The 17,932-nt window shown below is 37.5% G+C and overlaps 1 protein-coding gene across 1 annotated transcript; it reads left to right on the top strand.

Annotated features, from left to right (window-relative positions):
- The first annotated feature begins 2,162 nt into the window (after positions 1-2,162).
- Positions 2,163-17,840, top strand: LOC145784056 (uncharacterized). The gene is made up of 3 exons (XM_082595814.1): positions 2,163-3,054; positions 7,416-7,706; positions 12,716-17,840. The coding sequence occupies exons 1-3, from the start codon at positions 2,287-2,289 to the stop codon at positions 13,265-13,267; spliced, it is 1,611 nt and encodes a 536-aa protein (XP_082451940.1). The 5' UTR covers positions 2,163-2,286; the 3' UTR covers positions 13,268-17,840.
- Positions 17,841-17,932: the final 92 nt, after the last annotated feature.

Raw genomic sequence — 17,932 nt, 5'->3', positions numbered from 1 at the left:
ACTGCTGGACGATCATGGACATTTTCATCCTTGTCACCCAACATTACAAGGAACACATCTACATGATGAGCAAGATATGCATTTCTTTGAAGATGCTTAGCCTATTAGAAACCTCCTGAACATTATTTCTTGAAAACCACATCGCTCGTTCAACAATATTAAAAATTTTGTTGATCCATCAATAGACCTAATCTTGTTTGATTTGAAACCAGCTGGAAAACAAACTTTATTGCATATTCTGCTAACGTAAGCAATTCAAAGCAAATGATGGGCTTTCTTGTGACGTATAAAAACAAAGTAGCCCATGGCTAGGTTGGTGGTTGGTTTTGAATCTTTATCCTCGAACTAACAAAGCCCTGATAGGTTATTCCTGGTAGTTTCACATACTTGTAGAGGCTTTTGACGCAGAGCCGGTTACCGAGATTGACAAAGTGAAGTTTCCGATTATTGAAGTGTTGTTGCCGAGAAATAATTCCGGGGCCGGTGCCGCTGAATGGAGAGCAGTTATTAGAATGTGTTGCTCAAGCGCACACCTCGAAGTCGAACCAGCACCGCTTGATCTTGAAGCTTCTTCGTTCACGAAGTTACGCGCTAACCAACTGAGCTATCGGGGCGGATTAAAGCATTTACAGTAGTTGATGCTTGGGTGCCAAATAGGCTAATCTGTTTTTATACGTCACAAGAAAGCCCATCATTTGCTTTGAGTTGCCTACACTACTCACTAGCAGAATATGCAATAAAGTTTGTTTTCCAGCTGGTTTCAAATCAAACAAGATTAGGTCTATTGATGATTCAACGAACTTTTTAATATTGTTGAACGAGTGAAGTGGTTTTCAAGAAATAATGTTCGGGAGGTTGCTATTAGGTTAAGGATCTTCAAAGAAATGCATATCTTGCTCATCATGTAGATGTGCTCCTTGTAATGTTGGGTGGCAAGGATGAAAGTGTCCATGATCGTCCAGAAGTGAATAAAATACTTTAGTCTTGTGTTACTCTACAACAGGCAGTTGGACGACCATACGACTATAAAATGCCCACATGGTTATTTAGAGCTCTAAAAAGGGCCATTTCTGCCTGATAGGGTTTTCAGATCCTCAAAAGATCTCTGTTAATGGCACCACAACCCTCAAACTTGATTTGACAAAAATAAAGTTTCCAAGTATTACAAATAATCATGTTTTATAAAAAATATTCTGATTGGTTTGGATGTCAGAAGCATTCAAAAATTGAAAAAAACACCTTTACGGGGCAAAATATTAGGATTTTAGTGACCCACCTAATAGGCCTACCCATGCATTCAGAAATGTTGTTTTTTATTGTTGAATTGCATAGTAGCCTATAGTTTATAATGACCTAGCATAGCACCATTAGTTTTCCAAATTACGTTTTGCAATAGAAGTTGTGGTGCACTGAAAACAGCAAAATTTGCTATACGCTACCCCCACAAGTCAAAAATGAGGGTGGTTCTCGAAATTTAAATGACCGCCATGGACAAACCCTTTGAGATATTGATCTAAAACTTGGGATTCTTTCATTTGATAGTCTAAGGCATATTATGACAACTTTTCACCAAATCTGAGAGGTATCATATTCGAGATATCTTTATATTGCCTGTTTTCATGTGAAATGACCCTATTTCTCGTTTTTTCAAGCTCGATGTGGACCCGGTAGAGTTCATCCAAATTTGGTAATATTTTACACAATTGATTTTTTCTAGAGGTAGCACAACTTTAATATACTGCCATGAGAAAATTTTTTCATGAGGGGGGCTTGATGCACCCTAGCCTAGGCCTACTATAGTTCAGCTTGAAAAATCAAATGTTACACATACTTTTGTCAAACTTCACAATTATTATATGTTTTGTGATTAGATAGTTATGCTATATTAAAATATCACATACGTGGCCAAGGTAGAAAGAACAGTGCTCAAAATGAGGCTGGTTTTAAATCTTTTTTTGGGCTGGCAATGTGAAAACTAATTTGAGAATGGTATATATCATTATACGTTTTTGTAATTTCAGGTGTCTCTTATCCATTCTTTGTTATCAAAACGTTTCATTTTATATGTGTAATCACATGCAGTTTGTCATTTACTTTCCACACTGTTGCTTAAGAAAAGAAACTGGAGTACTTGTGGGTTATTACCACTCAAAGAAAAACACCTATGTTGTTTCATCAGTATGCCCAGTAGCACCATGTCAGTTTATTTTGAATAAAGAACATTCTGATGTGCCAGGAGAAACACAAGTTCTTGGATACTGGCTTCCAACTGATGATGCATGCTCTATGGAAAAAATATCTGGTTGCATTAAACTTCACAAAAAATGGTTAATTGTGAGACAATTTGCAGGATCATTTCATGTGGCATGTTTAAAATCAAACTTGAGTAGACATCTGTCATCAAATCGAGCTTTTTGTGGACAATTTGTCATTGTTTTGTATAGAGTTAATGATATTGTCACTGGTTATGGCTGTCTAAATCTTCAAAAAGATTATCTTGACCAAATACAATCAGATCAACTTCAACCCAGAATTAATGATTGTTCAAAAATCTCTTGCAATAGAAGTGATCCATTTTTTCTGTTTAGTGAAGGAACTGACTTGGAAATAGTTAAATTCATATTTTGCAAAGTTGTTGATTATTCTCAACAGAATACTGAACCTCAATTAAAAAAGTGCAATGATCCATGTTTCAGATTTTTCTCTCATGTTAATTGGATTTGTCTGGGCATATGGAATTTCTTCCTGTCTTTTTTTACCATTTTTTTAAATTCATGTGAGATCATATTGAACCCTTTAAAATGTCAACTCATACAGAAAGCACTTTCATTTTCAAGTTTGACTTCTCATTTCAATTTTAAAGCAAAGCTGTTATTGAAAATACAACAACCCATATCTTCAACACCTCATTGCAAGAGGGACATAGTTCTGGCACTACTTGTAGACGGAGCAATTGGATTTTTATTTTGTTATTGGATCCTTTCTTTGCACTCATGTGTCTGGTCACATATTTCTAAAGTTTCAATGACTTCAGTGGATTTAATTGGAAAAGAGGTATCACAATTGATGGATGGCCTGGTCAATCTAATGAAATATAAACAGCTCTCAAAATGTAGATAACGATACTAAACTCGTGTTCAGCATTCAGCAAATGTTTGGTTTTTTAATAGCACTGAAAATGAAAATGTTTAGATTTCAAATGTTTGTTGGACACCAGTTTAGTATGTACATTTTGGTTCTTTATTTTTGATAATTATTATATAGTTTATATAAAGTTCATCAGTCTATATTGTGGCAATATAGAGATTTTTTACCCCTGAGCTGCAATGTGTGGCTCACTTACATGTCAATCATCAGCAAAGGGTGTTCAAATTTTGTATATAAATTAAAAACCTTTGGAAGCAGTTGCTTAGATACGGGAGCAAGTCTTTTAGGCGCAGACAGTGAGGCGCCGGTCAAATAGGCGCGCACACTGTGGCATCAGGATATTTAGGTGCGGAGCACTGTGGCGCCCTTTCATTTAGGTGCTATTCCTAGTAAAGTCTGCAGATTGTATCAGCTTGGCAGGTAGGGCAATGCTTTTCACACAAAATGTTATATTGAACAGAAAATATGTTGTTTTGTTAATGCGAGTCCATTTATTTGTTGTTAGTCATGGCTTCAGTGAGTGAAGCTGCTTTATCCGGCAATGCTTTTCACACAAAATGTTGTATTAAACAGAAAAATATGTCATGGCTTCAGTGAGTGAAGCTGCTTTATGTGGCAATGCTTTTCACACAAAATGTTATATTGAACAGAAAAATATATTGTTTTTTTAATGCGCGTGTTCGGCATTTATTTGTTGTTAGTCCAGGTTTGCGTCGGCGAAAGCTTTATCAATTAATTATTCAAGTTTCCGAACATGACTGAGTTCACTTTCAGTTAAGTCAAATAATAACTACACTAAACATCAGTAAAAAATATATCGTAGCCTATATTCAAGCGGGTGGTAGGCTTGAGTGAAGAGTAATGTAGTTTTCTGTCAAAACCCAGACTAGGTTTTGTCAAAGCTGAGCTGCTACAATCTGCAGAATTTAGTAGGAATAGCACCTAAATGAACGGGTGCCACAGTGTGTGCGCCTATTTGACCAGTTCCTAACTGTCTGCGCCTAAAAGACGTGGACCCTTAGATACCGTAGTAAGATACTATAGTTATTAGGGTGTTTCATTTGCTCCCTTTATTTTAATTTTGATCTGTCCCTAAGTTAATTCTGTTCCATTTGGGAAAAAAATAACCTGGAAATAATTTTTAATTTCATGGCCCCCCGTTTACCCCCCCCACCGCGACTCCGAAATTTCTGCCTACTTCAATCGCCGTAACTCAAAAACCACTTTAGATAGACATGGGTTGTTGGGTATCAAAGTTATTGCCATACCCCACTTTAATTCAAAAATGCTGTCAAAATAACAATCTGATCAAAAAAATTTTTTTTTTCAGTTTTGCACAACCTAAGAAAAGCAGTTGGCATGAATATGACATGACACAATATTATCAAAAACCATCTATGAAGTAATAGGACATCACAATAAGTAATAGCACAGCAGGGGCTCACACAACCTCCATTAAGCAGGCAGCAACATGGTGATGGTGTGTTGTGCTTAGCGCATTGGTCTTCCCACCAAAGAGTGTTTACATTAATTTTAGTTACTGAAACCACTGTGTTGCTGTTTTCTTGTGCAAAAAAGGTCAAAATAATTGCCTCCATCCAGTAATAGGTAGTTAAAATAAATTTCAGTCATACTAATGTAAGTCACTGGAAACAGTGTATTGCAGGCAACTCCAAAGCGACTGCTGCAAAAATTGCCTACTGTGTGCTGTGCTTCAATGATGTTTTTCCGTCCTGGAGATAAAAATTCAATGACGACAATACAAGTGGGACATGAATCATGAATAGTAACACAGCAACAGCTAATGCTGATTAAGTAGGACATGGATAGGATACTAAGGCCTGTATTCTAAGATCTAACTTGAGTTCAAACTGAAACTCAAGTTTGGCTTGGTCCATGTATTTGGTACCGTATACCATAACCCAAGTCCAACTTTCTGATGTATTCAGCAGCATGTATCAAGATAGTCTGCAGCATCCCTTGTAGTCTGCCTGTAGACACCATAGTATAGGGGAAGTCACTCTGTTTCGAATTTTTAATGATCTAAAATTTGAAATTACCCAGTCTCCTGATGTTACGCTGTACTGCTCAGTGCTCAGCATAGTTTCCAGAGGGGTGATTAATTAGAGTTCATTGAACTCTGTCGTATTTTCCTGGAAAATTCACTGCAAAATCCAATAACCTTCAAAAACCCAGGAGCTTTGCATAAAGCCAGATGGACGGCAAAGCTGATTTACTCCATTAAGACATATCTTCTGGGAAAGTACATTGGAGAGCTTCCACTTGGCACTGTTACTACCACTCAACAAACCTCAAAGATAAGAGGCTTTGTCAACTTCGTCACTCATGTCATGTGTATTCTCAGTGGTGGTTGACATGTTCATCGCCCACTGATGCTCCATGAAATGATCTAAAGTTTTACAAGATGCTGTTCACTTACAACAACATCAATAAATGTATTGCTCTGAAGGCATTAAAGAGACACCTTTGGTACTTGACAGAGGAAATGATTTCTCTTTCTCTATTCCGAGAACACACCTCTGTTGAAAAAACTTGGTTTATTGCTGATCGAATGCTACAATGCATTGATACACACTCAGCCATCCCAAAACAGCGACATGGATCTGGGTTTGAAAAACCAAAATTTCCACAACACTTTGGGCCATCAACAAGGCTTGGTGATTTAGTTGGACAAGATTCATGCTATTTTATCAACTTGTTAAACCTGAACCATAAATTTTTGCACCTGCCTGTTAATGAATGGCATGACAACAGCATCTTAAAAGAAAACCTGGTAAATGTCCTAGGAAGCAATGTAATTAATGACTGTGCTGAAAGGTATATAAAATTAATCTTAGACTTCTTGGGATCTTCTCACAGCGAAGACTATTACCAAGACACCCTGCAAGTGGCAGAAAAACACAGAAAGTGTCAACCATACCTTCGCAAAAGAAGCACCCACTGTTGATGATGCCCAACTGCCTGTTTGACAATTATATGCATGCATCATCAATCATGATAATATGTCAACCAACTGGCTTGGATACTAATCGTACTTGCAGTTTTTGAAAAAATGTAACTATTTGCAGGATTATAGATAACTTAAGCCCGTATTCCAAGATCCAACTTGAGTTCAAGCTGAAACTCAAGTTTGACTTGGTCCATGCATTTGGTATACCATAACCCAAGTCCAACTTGTGTTCCAGCTTGAACTCAAGTTGGATATTAGAACACGGGCCTTAGTATCCTATTCAATGTATCCATGTCCTACTTAATGAGCGTTAGCTGTTGCTGTGTTACTATTCATGATTCATGTCCGACTTGTGTTGTCGTCATTGAATTTTTATCCTCCAGGACGGAAAAACATCATTGAAGCACAGCACATAGTAGGCAATTTTTGCAGCACTCGCTTTGGAGTTGCCTGTAATACACTGTTTCCAGTGACTTAAATTAGTATGACTGGAATTTATTTTAACTACCCATTACTGGATGGAGGCAATCATTTTGACCTTTCTTGCACAAGAAAACAGCAACACAGTGGTTTCAGTAACTAAAATTAATGTAAACACTCTTTGGTGCGAAGACCAATGCGCTAAGCACAACACACCACGTTGCTGCCTGCTTAATGGAGGTTGTGTGAGCCCCTGCTGTGCTATTACTTATTGTGATGTCCTATTAGATGGTTTTTGATAATATTGTGTCATGTGATTAATTTTGGTGAACTTGTGTCAGTTGCCACTTATGTTTGGTTGTTCACATCCTATGTTTCGCTATTCAATATTCATGCCAACTGCTTTTCTTAGGTTGTGCAAAAATGAAAAAAAAAATTTTTTTGCTCAGATTATTATTTTGGCAGCATTTTTGAATTAAAGTGGGGTATGGCAATAACTTTGATACCCAACAACCCATGTCTATCTAAAGTGGTTTTTGAGTTATGGCGATTGAAGTAGGCAGAAATTTCGGAGTCGCGGTGGGGGGGGTAAACAAGGGGCCATGAAATTAAAAATTATTTCCAGGTTATTTTTTTCCCAAATGGAACAGAATTAACTTAGGGACAGATCAAAATTAAAATAAAGGGAGCAAATGAAACACCCTAATAGTTATGGCCACAATGCCTCATCTGATAATACAACATGTTTGTTTAGACCTGTTTTCATTACTCAACCTCATGTGCATTTTCCTCGAGTTTGAACTGTTTTCACCAGTCCAAGAGTTGATGAGAAAAAATAGGCTTGCAAGAAGTTTATTTCAGTTGATTTTCATTTCAGGTTGCTGCTCTTATTCGTTGGCTAATGGGGATACCTATTGGTTTGAAACTTAACTCTCCATTGAACCAATTTCTTGGAAAGTTTTTTCTTCACCATGTTCGTTTGTGGTTAGAGTACATTCAAACTTTACTCTCAGCATTTGCTCCAGGAAATTCCAGCATCGCTTGGCCTCTGTACCTCTCTTGTTTGGGATTTTCATTTTTTATTGCATTGATCTCTGATCTCGTTTCTATACTGACTTTTCACATTTATTGCTTTTATGTTTATGCCACGAGGCTCTATGGGCTGCAGGTATGTTGTGACCTCTTGCTATTTATCTTAAAATATTTAAAAGTGTTCTTAGTGATATATAAAGTTATATTAGATAATAAATGTGGATTTTGGTTTGAAAACTTTATTAAAGCTTTGTTTTGATACCATCACAGCAGTTAAGTTGGTGCAGTAATTGGCTCAGTTGGTAAACGCCTGACTTTCTGAACGAAAAAGCAGTAAGGTCAATTAGCGCTGGTTCGACTCACGGTGTGTGCGCTTGAGTAATGCATTTCAAGGACAGCTTTCCATTCAGTGGCATCTAGTGGTTGGAATACTTCACAGACCATTCATTAACAACAATAGGAAACTTTGCTATGTCAATTTTGGTGACCGCGCTTTCGTCAGGGGTTTGTTTGTTTGTTGTTTTTCATATCTTTATCCTGCATTGCGGGAAAGCGGACTCGAGCGCTATGCATCGGTGTACGCCTTCCGACGTACACCTGACCCACGCTGCAGCCGACGGCAATGTCTGTTTCCGGTTGTCTACTCTACTTATGACTTAAATATGGTACTACCCATTGCTCGAAATCGATCACTGGGTAGAGGCAATTATCGTAAAGTTTCTTGCCCAGAAAAACAACAAGTGCGGGTGGCTCGAGTCGAACATGCAGGCTCTCGACTGCGAGCCCAACGCGCTAACCACTCAGCCACTGCTCTCAAAACCTCTACAAATGTACGAAACTGTCAGGATTAAGCTCTCAAAAAGCTTTCCAAGTCCAAGTTAACCACAATCTATTAATTCAAATCGCCTATAACCGATGCGTACAGGACTATGCAATTTTTAGTTAAGGTGGTGTCTTATTCTTCTGAAAGCGAAGATTCAATTTCGTATGTAGTGAGTATCATGTAAAACATATGAAAATCCCCGCTTTTGGTTTACACTAGAGATGTACCGATACCAATATTTTGGCCGATACCGATCCCGATATCACTTTTTTAGGCCGATACCGATATTTTTGCCGATACTTTGGTGTTACAAAAAGAAGCAATTTTGGTATTTGCAAGGAAATATATCAAATGCTAAGTTTTACCTTATTTGTATAAAACTATTAAAAAAAGCTTTTATAATCGGCATAATTATTAAAGATTCAAGAATCCAATCTCAACCGCATTGGTGTGTCATAAAAGGCCTTTTAGGTTTTAGTAATGAAAGGCCACCGTAATTGAGGATTGGGGTATAAGGGAAGAAACATTACATCATAATTGGGGTTTCTGAAAAATTAATAAAGTGTTTGCGCAAACTCTCCAAATAGGCTATCATAATTGATAATAAGATGTAAAATATAAACTAAGTGATTTGTGTAGTCGTACAAAAGCTATTCGACAAGTAGTGTGCAAGTGCAACCTAAGGGCGCTTGTCATTTGGTTGAAAAGCTTTTGCTAGGCCAAGACTACCCAGGTAGCAAAAATGCACAATTCTGCATCGCTCCCACCCCACAAAACGCTCAAAAAACCCGTGCAACTCGGCTTCCCCCAGCAAGCCGGCTCCACCAGTCGGCAATTCAACTTCCACCCTTAGCCGCAACAAACTCACCAAGCCCAAACAATGTCACGGCAGAATAAGTAGGCCCAAAACGAAAGCAATGGGGCCACAAATCCTCACCAAACCAATCAAAATGGTCCCGTTGCGCCCAAGATGACAAACTCATTGCGGGGTCATTCCATTATATTTCAGGTCATGAAAAAACCAATACTCTTGGAAATGTTTCATACTTTGGCAGTCAGTTCACAATCATTAACTGAGCACACCAAAAAAAAAATTTTTGAAATTGACCAAGTGGTTTAGAAGTTGTGGGGGTTTGAAATTCATCACTCGACCGGGGCATCGTGCCCCCCCAAAATTCAAATTTTGCTAATATCTCCTAATTTATAGCTAAAAAAACAACCAAAATATGTAGAATACCATTTTTGGGGGCAAGGAATCTGAATTTCCAGTCAAAATTGGTGAAAAGATATCATTTATAGATGAAAACAACGTTTCAAAAATTTTGGGGGTGATAACTTAGGGGGGTGCTTTGGCCATGTAGCCATGACCAAACTCAACATTTTTTTTCCTGAAATTATTTACCTGTTCATGTTATGTAATTATGATGAGTTATTTTAGTTGTTCCATTTGTTTTTTGAAAGGGACTGCAGTTTAAAACTGATACTCAGTTTGGCAAAATTCCTATTTATTTGACATGAAGTTTTGGCATTTTTGAAACAGCAAATTGCAATGTCTGTCGTCTGACAGTGATTTGTTTCAATCCATATGATCAAAAAAGTTAAAAGTATTATTAAATCCCATAGGTACAGTTTAGAAATTATTGAGTGAGCATCAAGTTATAAAAAATACACCAAATTGCACATCAGTCTAGTTAAAAAGTTTTTCAAGTTTGTTCAGTTCTGAGCTAAAAGTGTAACTTCTACCATTGGATGTAGAAGGTGGAGTTAGTTTCAAAAGTGCAGAAGTGGGTGGCATCCAGCATATATGGTCTTTTCCAAACCAAACTGTTTAACAACTCCTTTCTTGCTGAATAATAAAAACATCATAGCCAGGCAGTTTTCTACTTCAATGAAAAGTTAGTTCAGAAATGATAAGGGTGCATGTGCTGGTTTGATAAGAAACGGTAGCAAAATCTTGATCAGACTAGCTGTGTGTTATCAGCTGAATAATATAACATTGGTAGTTTGACACATAAAACAATTCTTATAGAAATGGACCATAATATGGCTGAACTATGCAAATATTGTGACAAAGCATCAGTTATGTTTCAATTATTTTCGTTTTTTTGATATGATTATGTATGGGTTGATATTTTCTAAGTTGAATATTTTGGTTTATGCAAAACTTACATCAATCAAATTTCGTGAAAATATTATACTTAATTGCTTTGTTTGAAAAAGAATTTTTTTTTGCGATCTTTTTCTCAACGCTCCGAAATATTCCCCCAAACTAAGCGTATCAAAAATAAATTAAGAAAAACTTTAAACCTAAATAACTAAATTATCATTTGAAATGTTCATCTTGGCATATTTTTAATTGCAATTTAAATGAATTCCTTGGATCTTAAATTGGTAAAATGCATGTTTTCAGTGCGAAAATCGTTCAAGGTAAAGAGTTATTGTCAAAAAATCAAGGCGCAAAATGAAAAAAATGGCTGTGCTCAGCTTCAAAAATCCTACTAGTGGCCGAAAATTCAAAGTGCTCTATCTCGGCCCCAATTAAGATACTGCAAAAATTTTTTTTGCTATTGTCATCATTTTTTAGTATGTATGTACAATGTCAAAATACGCAAAATTTGTGACTAGTGGTTACAAAATTTGAAAAAATCTGATGATTATAAATGGAATGCCCCACTGTACAATGTTAAAAAGGCATTTAGAATTTGCAAAATTTTATAAAGAATTTTGACCACCAGTCCAGGCAAGGAACAATATGGAACAACAAAATTGGAGTGTGTTTATCAAAATATAAGTCCAACTTAACATCGCCCCCAAAAAAAATGTTTTTTTTTTCTTCGGCTACATGGGCAAATTTCTCCCCAAAATATATACCTCAAAAAATATTTATAATCAAATTACTCCAAAACTATAAGTTTTTCTTATATTCTGTTTGCAAATTTGGATTCCTCATCTCCCAAAATGGTATTCTACATATTTTCATCAACTTCCTAGCTTCAGTATAACAGATATTGGGGCATTTTTACTCTTTGGAGCTGAAATACTGCCACCATGCGGTTAAAATTGAAAATAGTGTAACTTTAAAACCCCTTGACCAATTTTGAAAATTTTTTTTTTGTTGAGCTCAGTGGGTTGCCATCTCTCACATATGTCAAAATCAACCAAATCGGAGAGGGTGGGTGGCATTTCCTCTAATTTTGACCTGAAATATAATGGAATGACCCTGCGAAGAAAGGAGCGCCTCCCTCGGCCCCCAGCACAAGGCTGAGTACTCACCAGCACAGCAAGCTGCCGCGACCCGTCAACCACAACGGTGCAGCTTCCACACTAGCCATTTCAATTCTTGTCGATGTCAATTCTTGCTACAAAACGGCTGCCGAGAAACATATAGTTGATTGGATGGTCTAAATGGCTGGCGTGGAAGCTACACTGTTATGGCCAGCAAATCGCAACAGCCCGCCGCACCAGTGAGCGCCCAGCCCCGTGCCGACAGCAGGGAAGGACACTTCCCCCCCACAATGAGGCCGCCATCCCAGGCGCAACAAGACCACTTATTGATTAGTTCAGTGAGGATTCGCAGTCCCACCGCCCCCATCCCGAGCCCAGCCAATCCGCCATGACATTGTTCAAGTCTGATGAGTCCACCACAACGAAAGGCGGAAAGCAAATCACAAACTGACAGTACCAGCCCACCAAAAACAACCAAGCCACACGGGTCCCTCAAGCGTCCAGCAACGCAAAAACGATGCAAAACTACACATTCCCGCCACCTGGGTAGTCTTGGCCTTGTTTTATACTCTACTGAGAGTAAAAAAGAAACACATAATTATGATAAATATTGGAGAAATTGAGTCTCCTTCACAACTTAAGAATGGAACAACGCAAAACTGCTGAAACAAAACGTTTTGTTTAAGTGAAAGAATCACTGTAAGCAAACAATGCCAAAAGGTGCACCCATGAAGTCATGGGAGTGTGAGGTATCAAAAATTTGAACAGGTTGTTATTTTTCTACTTCAATGTGACGTTAGTTACTACTTTAAAAAATCTATATCTTTGCTTCTGCAGAAAATCCGCAGCAAACGCCTTTTTTTACATGTTTAGTATCGGCCAAGTTTTGCCGATACCGATGCCGATACCGATACTCAAAAAATGGCCGATATCGCCGATACCGATATATCGGTACATCTCTAGTTTACACTGTATATGAGTTTGAATGTAATATATTATGTTGACAAGTTTTTTTGGTTATTGTTAACCTATAACTTTTCAACGCATGTGGAAGTGCAAAATTTCACTGATACTTATCTGGCGTGTTTTGTTTCTAGATTGCCGGTCTAATGTCATTCTGGAGACTGTTTCGAGGCAAAAAATGGAACCCTTTAAGGAACCGCGTGGATACTTTGACTCATCCGCCTGATGTTGCTAACCATCGTTTCTTCACGGGAACATTGCTCTTCACCATTTTGTTGTTTCTATTGCCCACGACAGCTTTGTACTATGCCATTTTTGCACTGCTAAGGAGCGTGACCATCACCTTGCAGTACATTTTGTACACTCTACGTAAATACCTAGCCTGCTTTCCTTGGTACTCATTGGCAGTGAGATATTTCAGGCCATGTGCGTTTGCAACAGCTGCAAGATTTAACAAAACCGCCATGGACAACCAGAACGGACAGGATTGGCATTTAGTGAGTGATCCTTTAGAGGGCGACGACATTGAAGTTGCTACAAGCGTGACAGTGTTGGAAATGGTATTTGATGTGAAAAGATACAGAACTGTGATGAAAGAAAATTTAGAACACGCAAGCCACAACCTCACAGGACCCGCCCCATTGCATTCATTTTTGACAAACTTAATGACTGGAAAACTAATGTGAAACATTGACTAGGCTAGTGCTATGCAGTATATCGTTTTTAACCTACTCCTGCTGCGTAAAGGGTCGGCCTTGTCAGGCGCTGCTAATGCACAGGGTGGGCTGAAAAACACTTTTTTTTTAATTAAAAAAAAAAGTTATTCTAAAAAGCTGCCAAATCGACCTAGAAATCATTTCCCAAAATTTTGGGGGGTGGCCCCCTCTATCGGCCGTGCCACCAGGCCCAAAAGGTCAATTAAAGGTCAAATCGCCATATCTCTAAAACTACTTGGGCTGGAAGGGTGAAACAAAGCTCAAAAGAAGCAGAAACATAAAGTTTCTATCTGTTCCAAGAGAACTTTTTAGTATAGTTGCACTACAAATTGAGATATTTAGAAAAAACACATATTTTACTAAAGCGAGTGGGGTAAGTCTTGGAAAAATTGAAGAAATTTTCACTTTGGTGACGCATTCGGTCTGGAATGTAGCAAAACATATAATATCATTCAAATTGAATCACTAGTAATAGTATCCAAAAAACCTTAACAGCCTGTTCCATCCTATAATGGGATTCAGAAGGTTCTTATTCAAAAAGTATCTGAAGATCCCATCACAGGATGAAACTGGCTGTTACGGTTTTTGGTACTAATGATTTTGTTTGATTATATTTCTCTGCTTGGCCATGTGTTTGGTATTGAGCACACTTTTTGTAGAGTTAATATATAGTTCAGTTTTTGTATATATATATAAATCAAATATAGTTATTACTATCTGAATCCTTAACAGCCTGTTTCACCTTTAACGGATCATCAGAAGGGTCTTTTTGTAATGTATAATATTTTGCAATGCATGCAAAAACAACATAGAATTTAAAGCAGTTATTTTCTCCTGTAGTGTGTTACAAGTACAAAGTCATCAATGCGCCGAACGTCCGCACTGCTTTGCGATATACAATTAATCCAGCATTGCCTTTTCAGTTACATACTTGCAAAGTCGAGTGATTTGACATGATTATTGATCCATATTAATGCTATCAAATTATGAGTAATGGGGAACAACTATATCAAATATAATATATACTTTCTACAACCAGTGAGCAAATTGGACACAAATTAGCAAGAAAACATAGCATAATATACATTTCCGTTTTTCTCTGAAATTGGTAGGTTTATTTATGATAGCCGTCAATAATTTACGGGGCACATTGACTACTTAATTGCATGCATTCCAACTCATAGGCCTATGTATGTTGTGTGAACCGCATTTAACTGCACCTTGCATCAGCACATTTCAATCCTGCATCACATATAATTAAAATTATTCGATCTGTTGTTGGTTCACATGGTGAATTGCTTTTTTGAGTCAAACATTTTCATCAGTTTTCGTGAACGGATTCTTTGTCGTATCATCCCATCCCTTCTTTCAAATGTTGCAACTGAACTGGATGCTTCAGATACAAGTTTGACATGTCTTTCCACAGTTTGGTTATGACAAGGATGTTAAAGTTGCAATGGACTTTGTCTGATTTGTTCAATTTTACTATCACTGAGATGTCTTGTTAGAGGAGGTTCTTGCAGGCCAGGAAAATCCAGGTTCACCATTTTGTGAAATGCCTTTGCTTTCACATTGATTTTCGGAATTAAAAACTTACGAACTGAACTTGTTGCCCTCTGGCTCTGCCTGTCTTGATCTTCTAATTCCAGAAATCCTCCTTCAAAGTTGTGGTTGTCTAATTTGAATTCAGGGATCCTTTCACGCAGGGACAACACTTTGTTTACAGCTTGCCGGCGGATAGTTTCATCCTCGTGTCCAAGCATCCCTAAAATAACTTGTTCAGGATGTGCAAAAAAGCCATTTCTTTGCACGACTTCAAAGGCAATATCAGCAATTTTTTGTTTGGAAATCTTATGATCCTTTGCAGCATATTATAGAAGTTTTCTGATCCATGTGTAATTTTGTGGTTTTGCTTTATTTCAAACCATGATGGAAAATATATCAGCATGCAAAATTTTGCTAGCAACGCCAAATTGGTTGAGGGATTTTTTGTTGCAGTATAAAAACGTAGGATGCGACAAGCCAGAGTTAGCCACCTTGAGTGTACAATTGGACCTACCTCCATCAGCTTCAAGTCTTTGTCAACAGATCCAACCATCACTGCCAAACAAATTTTGTAAGCGTAATTTTGGTCTGCACTGAGATCGTAAATAACATCGTTAGGCAAAAACGAAAAGTTTTGGTTGAGAATAGGAGAAAAACTGACCACAGGCCAATCGGAAACACAAGAGTCAATGGCCTTTCCAATAGGCCCAGTAAAACTATCTGGACTATTGGTAATGCCATCGAGAGCTGCAAAGACATGGCGCAGAGGGAGTTCATTTGCATGTAAAAGGCACACCGACCACTGCAAAGGTCTCTTAAGAAGTACTTGCAGGCATCTTATGTATTCAGAATGGGGTCCAGTCATTGCAGGAGTGCCATCTTTTCCCACCACTGCAAGTTTTGTTTTCAATGCGGTGCCTTCCATAGCTTCATATACACAATTTGCAATAGTTTTTCCATTTTCAGGTGAGAAATGTGTTAAGTAAAACCCGCCTGGTTCGCCAAAACTACATAATGTTCTTCCAAGACAGTGGCTTGATAGTGCTTGCCATTATCTGCTTCAAGAAGTGAGAGTGTGGCATCCTTTCTGCCATCGATGTACACCCCATTAACCAGTTCAAAGAACTTTTCCTCATTATTTCGTATTTCTCCTCTGTATTTTTCACGTTCCCGTCGAAGTTTGTTTTTATCAATTACCGTATGTGTTTCGTATCAGTTGCCGTGACAATTCCAAAATCCTTTAAGGCTGCATTTGCTGTTGCGGCTGCTGCTCTATCTGATATGCGATACCTTTCAGCAATCATCACAAGATTCGGCCAAGATTTTCTGTTCTGTTCAGTAGCTTGTTGTATCATAGAACGTGGTGGTAGAAATTCATCAACTGATGAAGCCGAAGACGTATCTGATGAACTACTATTTGAAGGATGTATATTTGCCGATGTTGAAAGTATAGTTTTGGATATTTTTGCTTTTGGTGAATGAATTGTCCTTGTCTTACTTGTGGTGCTTGTTGAACAGCTAGGACTTGCCTCTTCAATATCCATCTCAGAATCAATGGAAGTAACAGAATCTTCATGAAGATGGAGTTTTCTTTTAAATATTATATCTGATGAAGTCAGAGGTTCAACAACAGCAAGGCACTTCATTTTTCGTGCACCTTTTTGGTCTTCATAAAAGTAATGATTTTTATTGGTCATACGAAGTTCGTATTTCCTCTCAAGTTGCTTTCTTTGGCTGTGGTTGCTGCAATATATGTCAAACAGTTTGTACATATCTTCCATCAAATCACTTTTCTTTTTTTCAAAAGAGTGGTTTTTTATCTTCTTTTTGTCATATCGGACAACTTCACTGAATTTGCTCATTGTATTGTTGATCATGTCTTTTACTGTAACTGCAGCCACTGTATATACATTGTAAGTTGTCCAAAGATTAACCAACTCCACTGCAATCTTTTGGGCAGTAATTTTAGTTCTGAAGTTTTGTTCATATAACATTCTTTTAATTACATCTTCTTTTGTTGGCAGATATCCCTGTGGAAAGTGGTCAGCACTACTGAATGTAGGTCCTCCACCAGGCAGTGTTTTTTCTAGTTTAGGTTTTCTTTTAGGTCTGGGTTCATAAGCATTCAACATTCTCAGAGAATTGGTGTAACTAGTGATATTTATGACAAGAATTTTACCAAGTACCGTATTCTGCAAAAAGAATAATATCTCAAAATCCTTGTAACTAAACTTTAGCATATAAAATGTCCTATTATAGCACCATCCATTCAACAGTCATACAACTAAGTATTTTAATAAACAGAATCAGCACAGGAATCAATTCCGCAGTACTGATATACTTAATAATTTACAATTTGTGTGATTTTGTCCCCTCGAGTTTAGCATAAAAAGCGTTTTTTTGAAATAACATAATTTGTAGTGCAACTATGATAAAAACATCTTTTAGGACAGATAGAAACTTTGTGTTTCTGCTTCATTTGAGCTTTGTTTGACCCTTCCAGCCCAAGTAGTTTTTGAGATATGGCGATTTGACCTTTTGGGCTGGGTGGCACGGCCGATTGAGGGGGCCACCCCCCAAAATTTTGGGAAATGATTTCTAGGTCGATTTGGCAGCTTTTTAGAATAACTTTTTTTTTTAATTCAAAAAAAAAGTGTTTTTCAGCCCACCCTACTTTGGATGCTTCAATGTAACGTATGAAAGAATGCTAAGGTAGAGATTAAATTTTGTTTATATTTTATACTTGTTAGTTTCAACTGATTAGTAATTTAGCTGTTTTCATTTTGCAACACCAACAAAGTCAAATGAACTACTGTAACTGATAAGCATCTGTCAACTTACGCTTGCAAACCTGACTGAACTCTACTTGTCCATTGTATTAAGGATCACACCAGTAATCACTGGTCCAGTATGCATGTGTTCTCGCGATGTTAAATTAACAGCATTTCGCTATTGTAGTGGCGGTAACATATCTAACCAGAACATAATCAATAATAAAACTGGATTAAAAATGAAAAACGTAGAAGTTGTATTAGTTTTTGCAGAGTTTCGCATTTATGATAGGCTGCAAAGAACTCCTTCTAAACTTGT

Source organism: Aplidium turbinatum, chromosome 1, assembly GCF_918807975.1.
Source record: "Aplidium turbinatum chromosome 1, kaAplTurb1.1, whole genome shotgun sequence".
Classification (NCBI taxonomy): Eukaryota; Metazoa; Chordata; class Ascidiacea; order Aplousobranchia; family Polyclinidae; genus Aplidium; species Aplidium turbinatum.
Note: the sequence above shows the minus strand (reverse complement) of the source record. Positions and strands in the feature narration are given on the sequence as shown.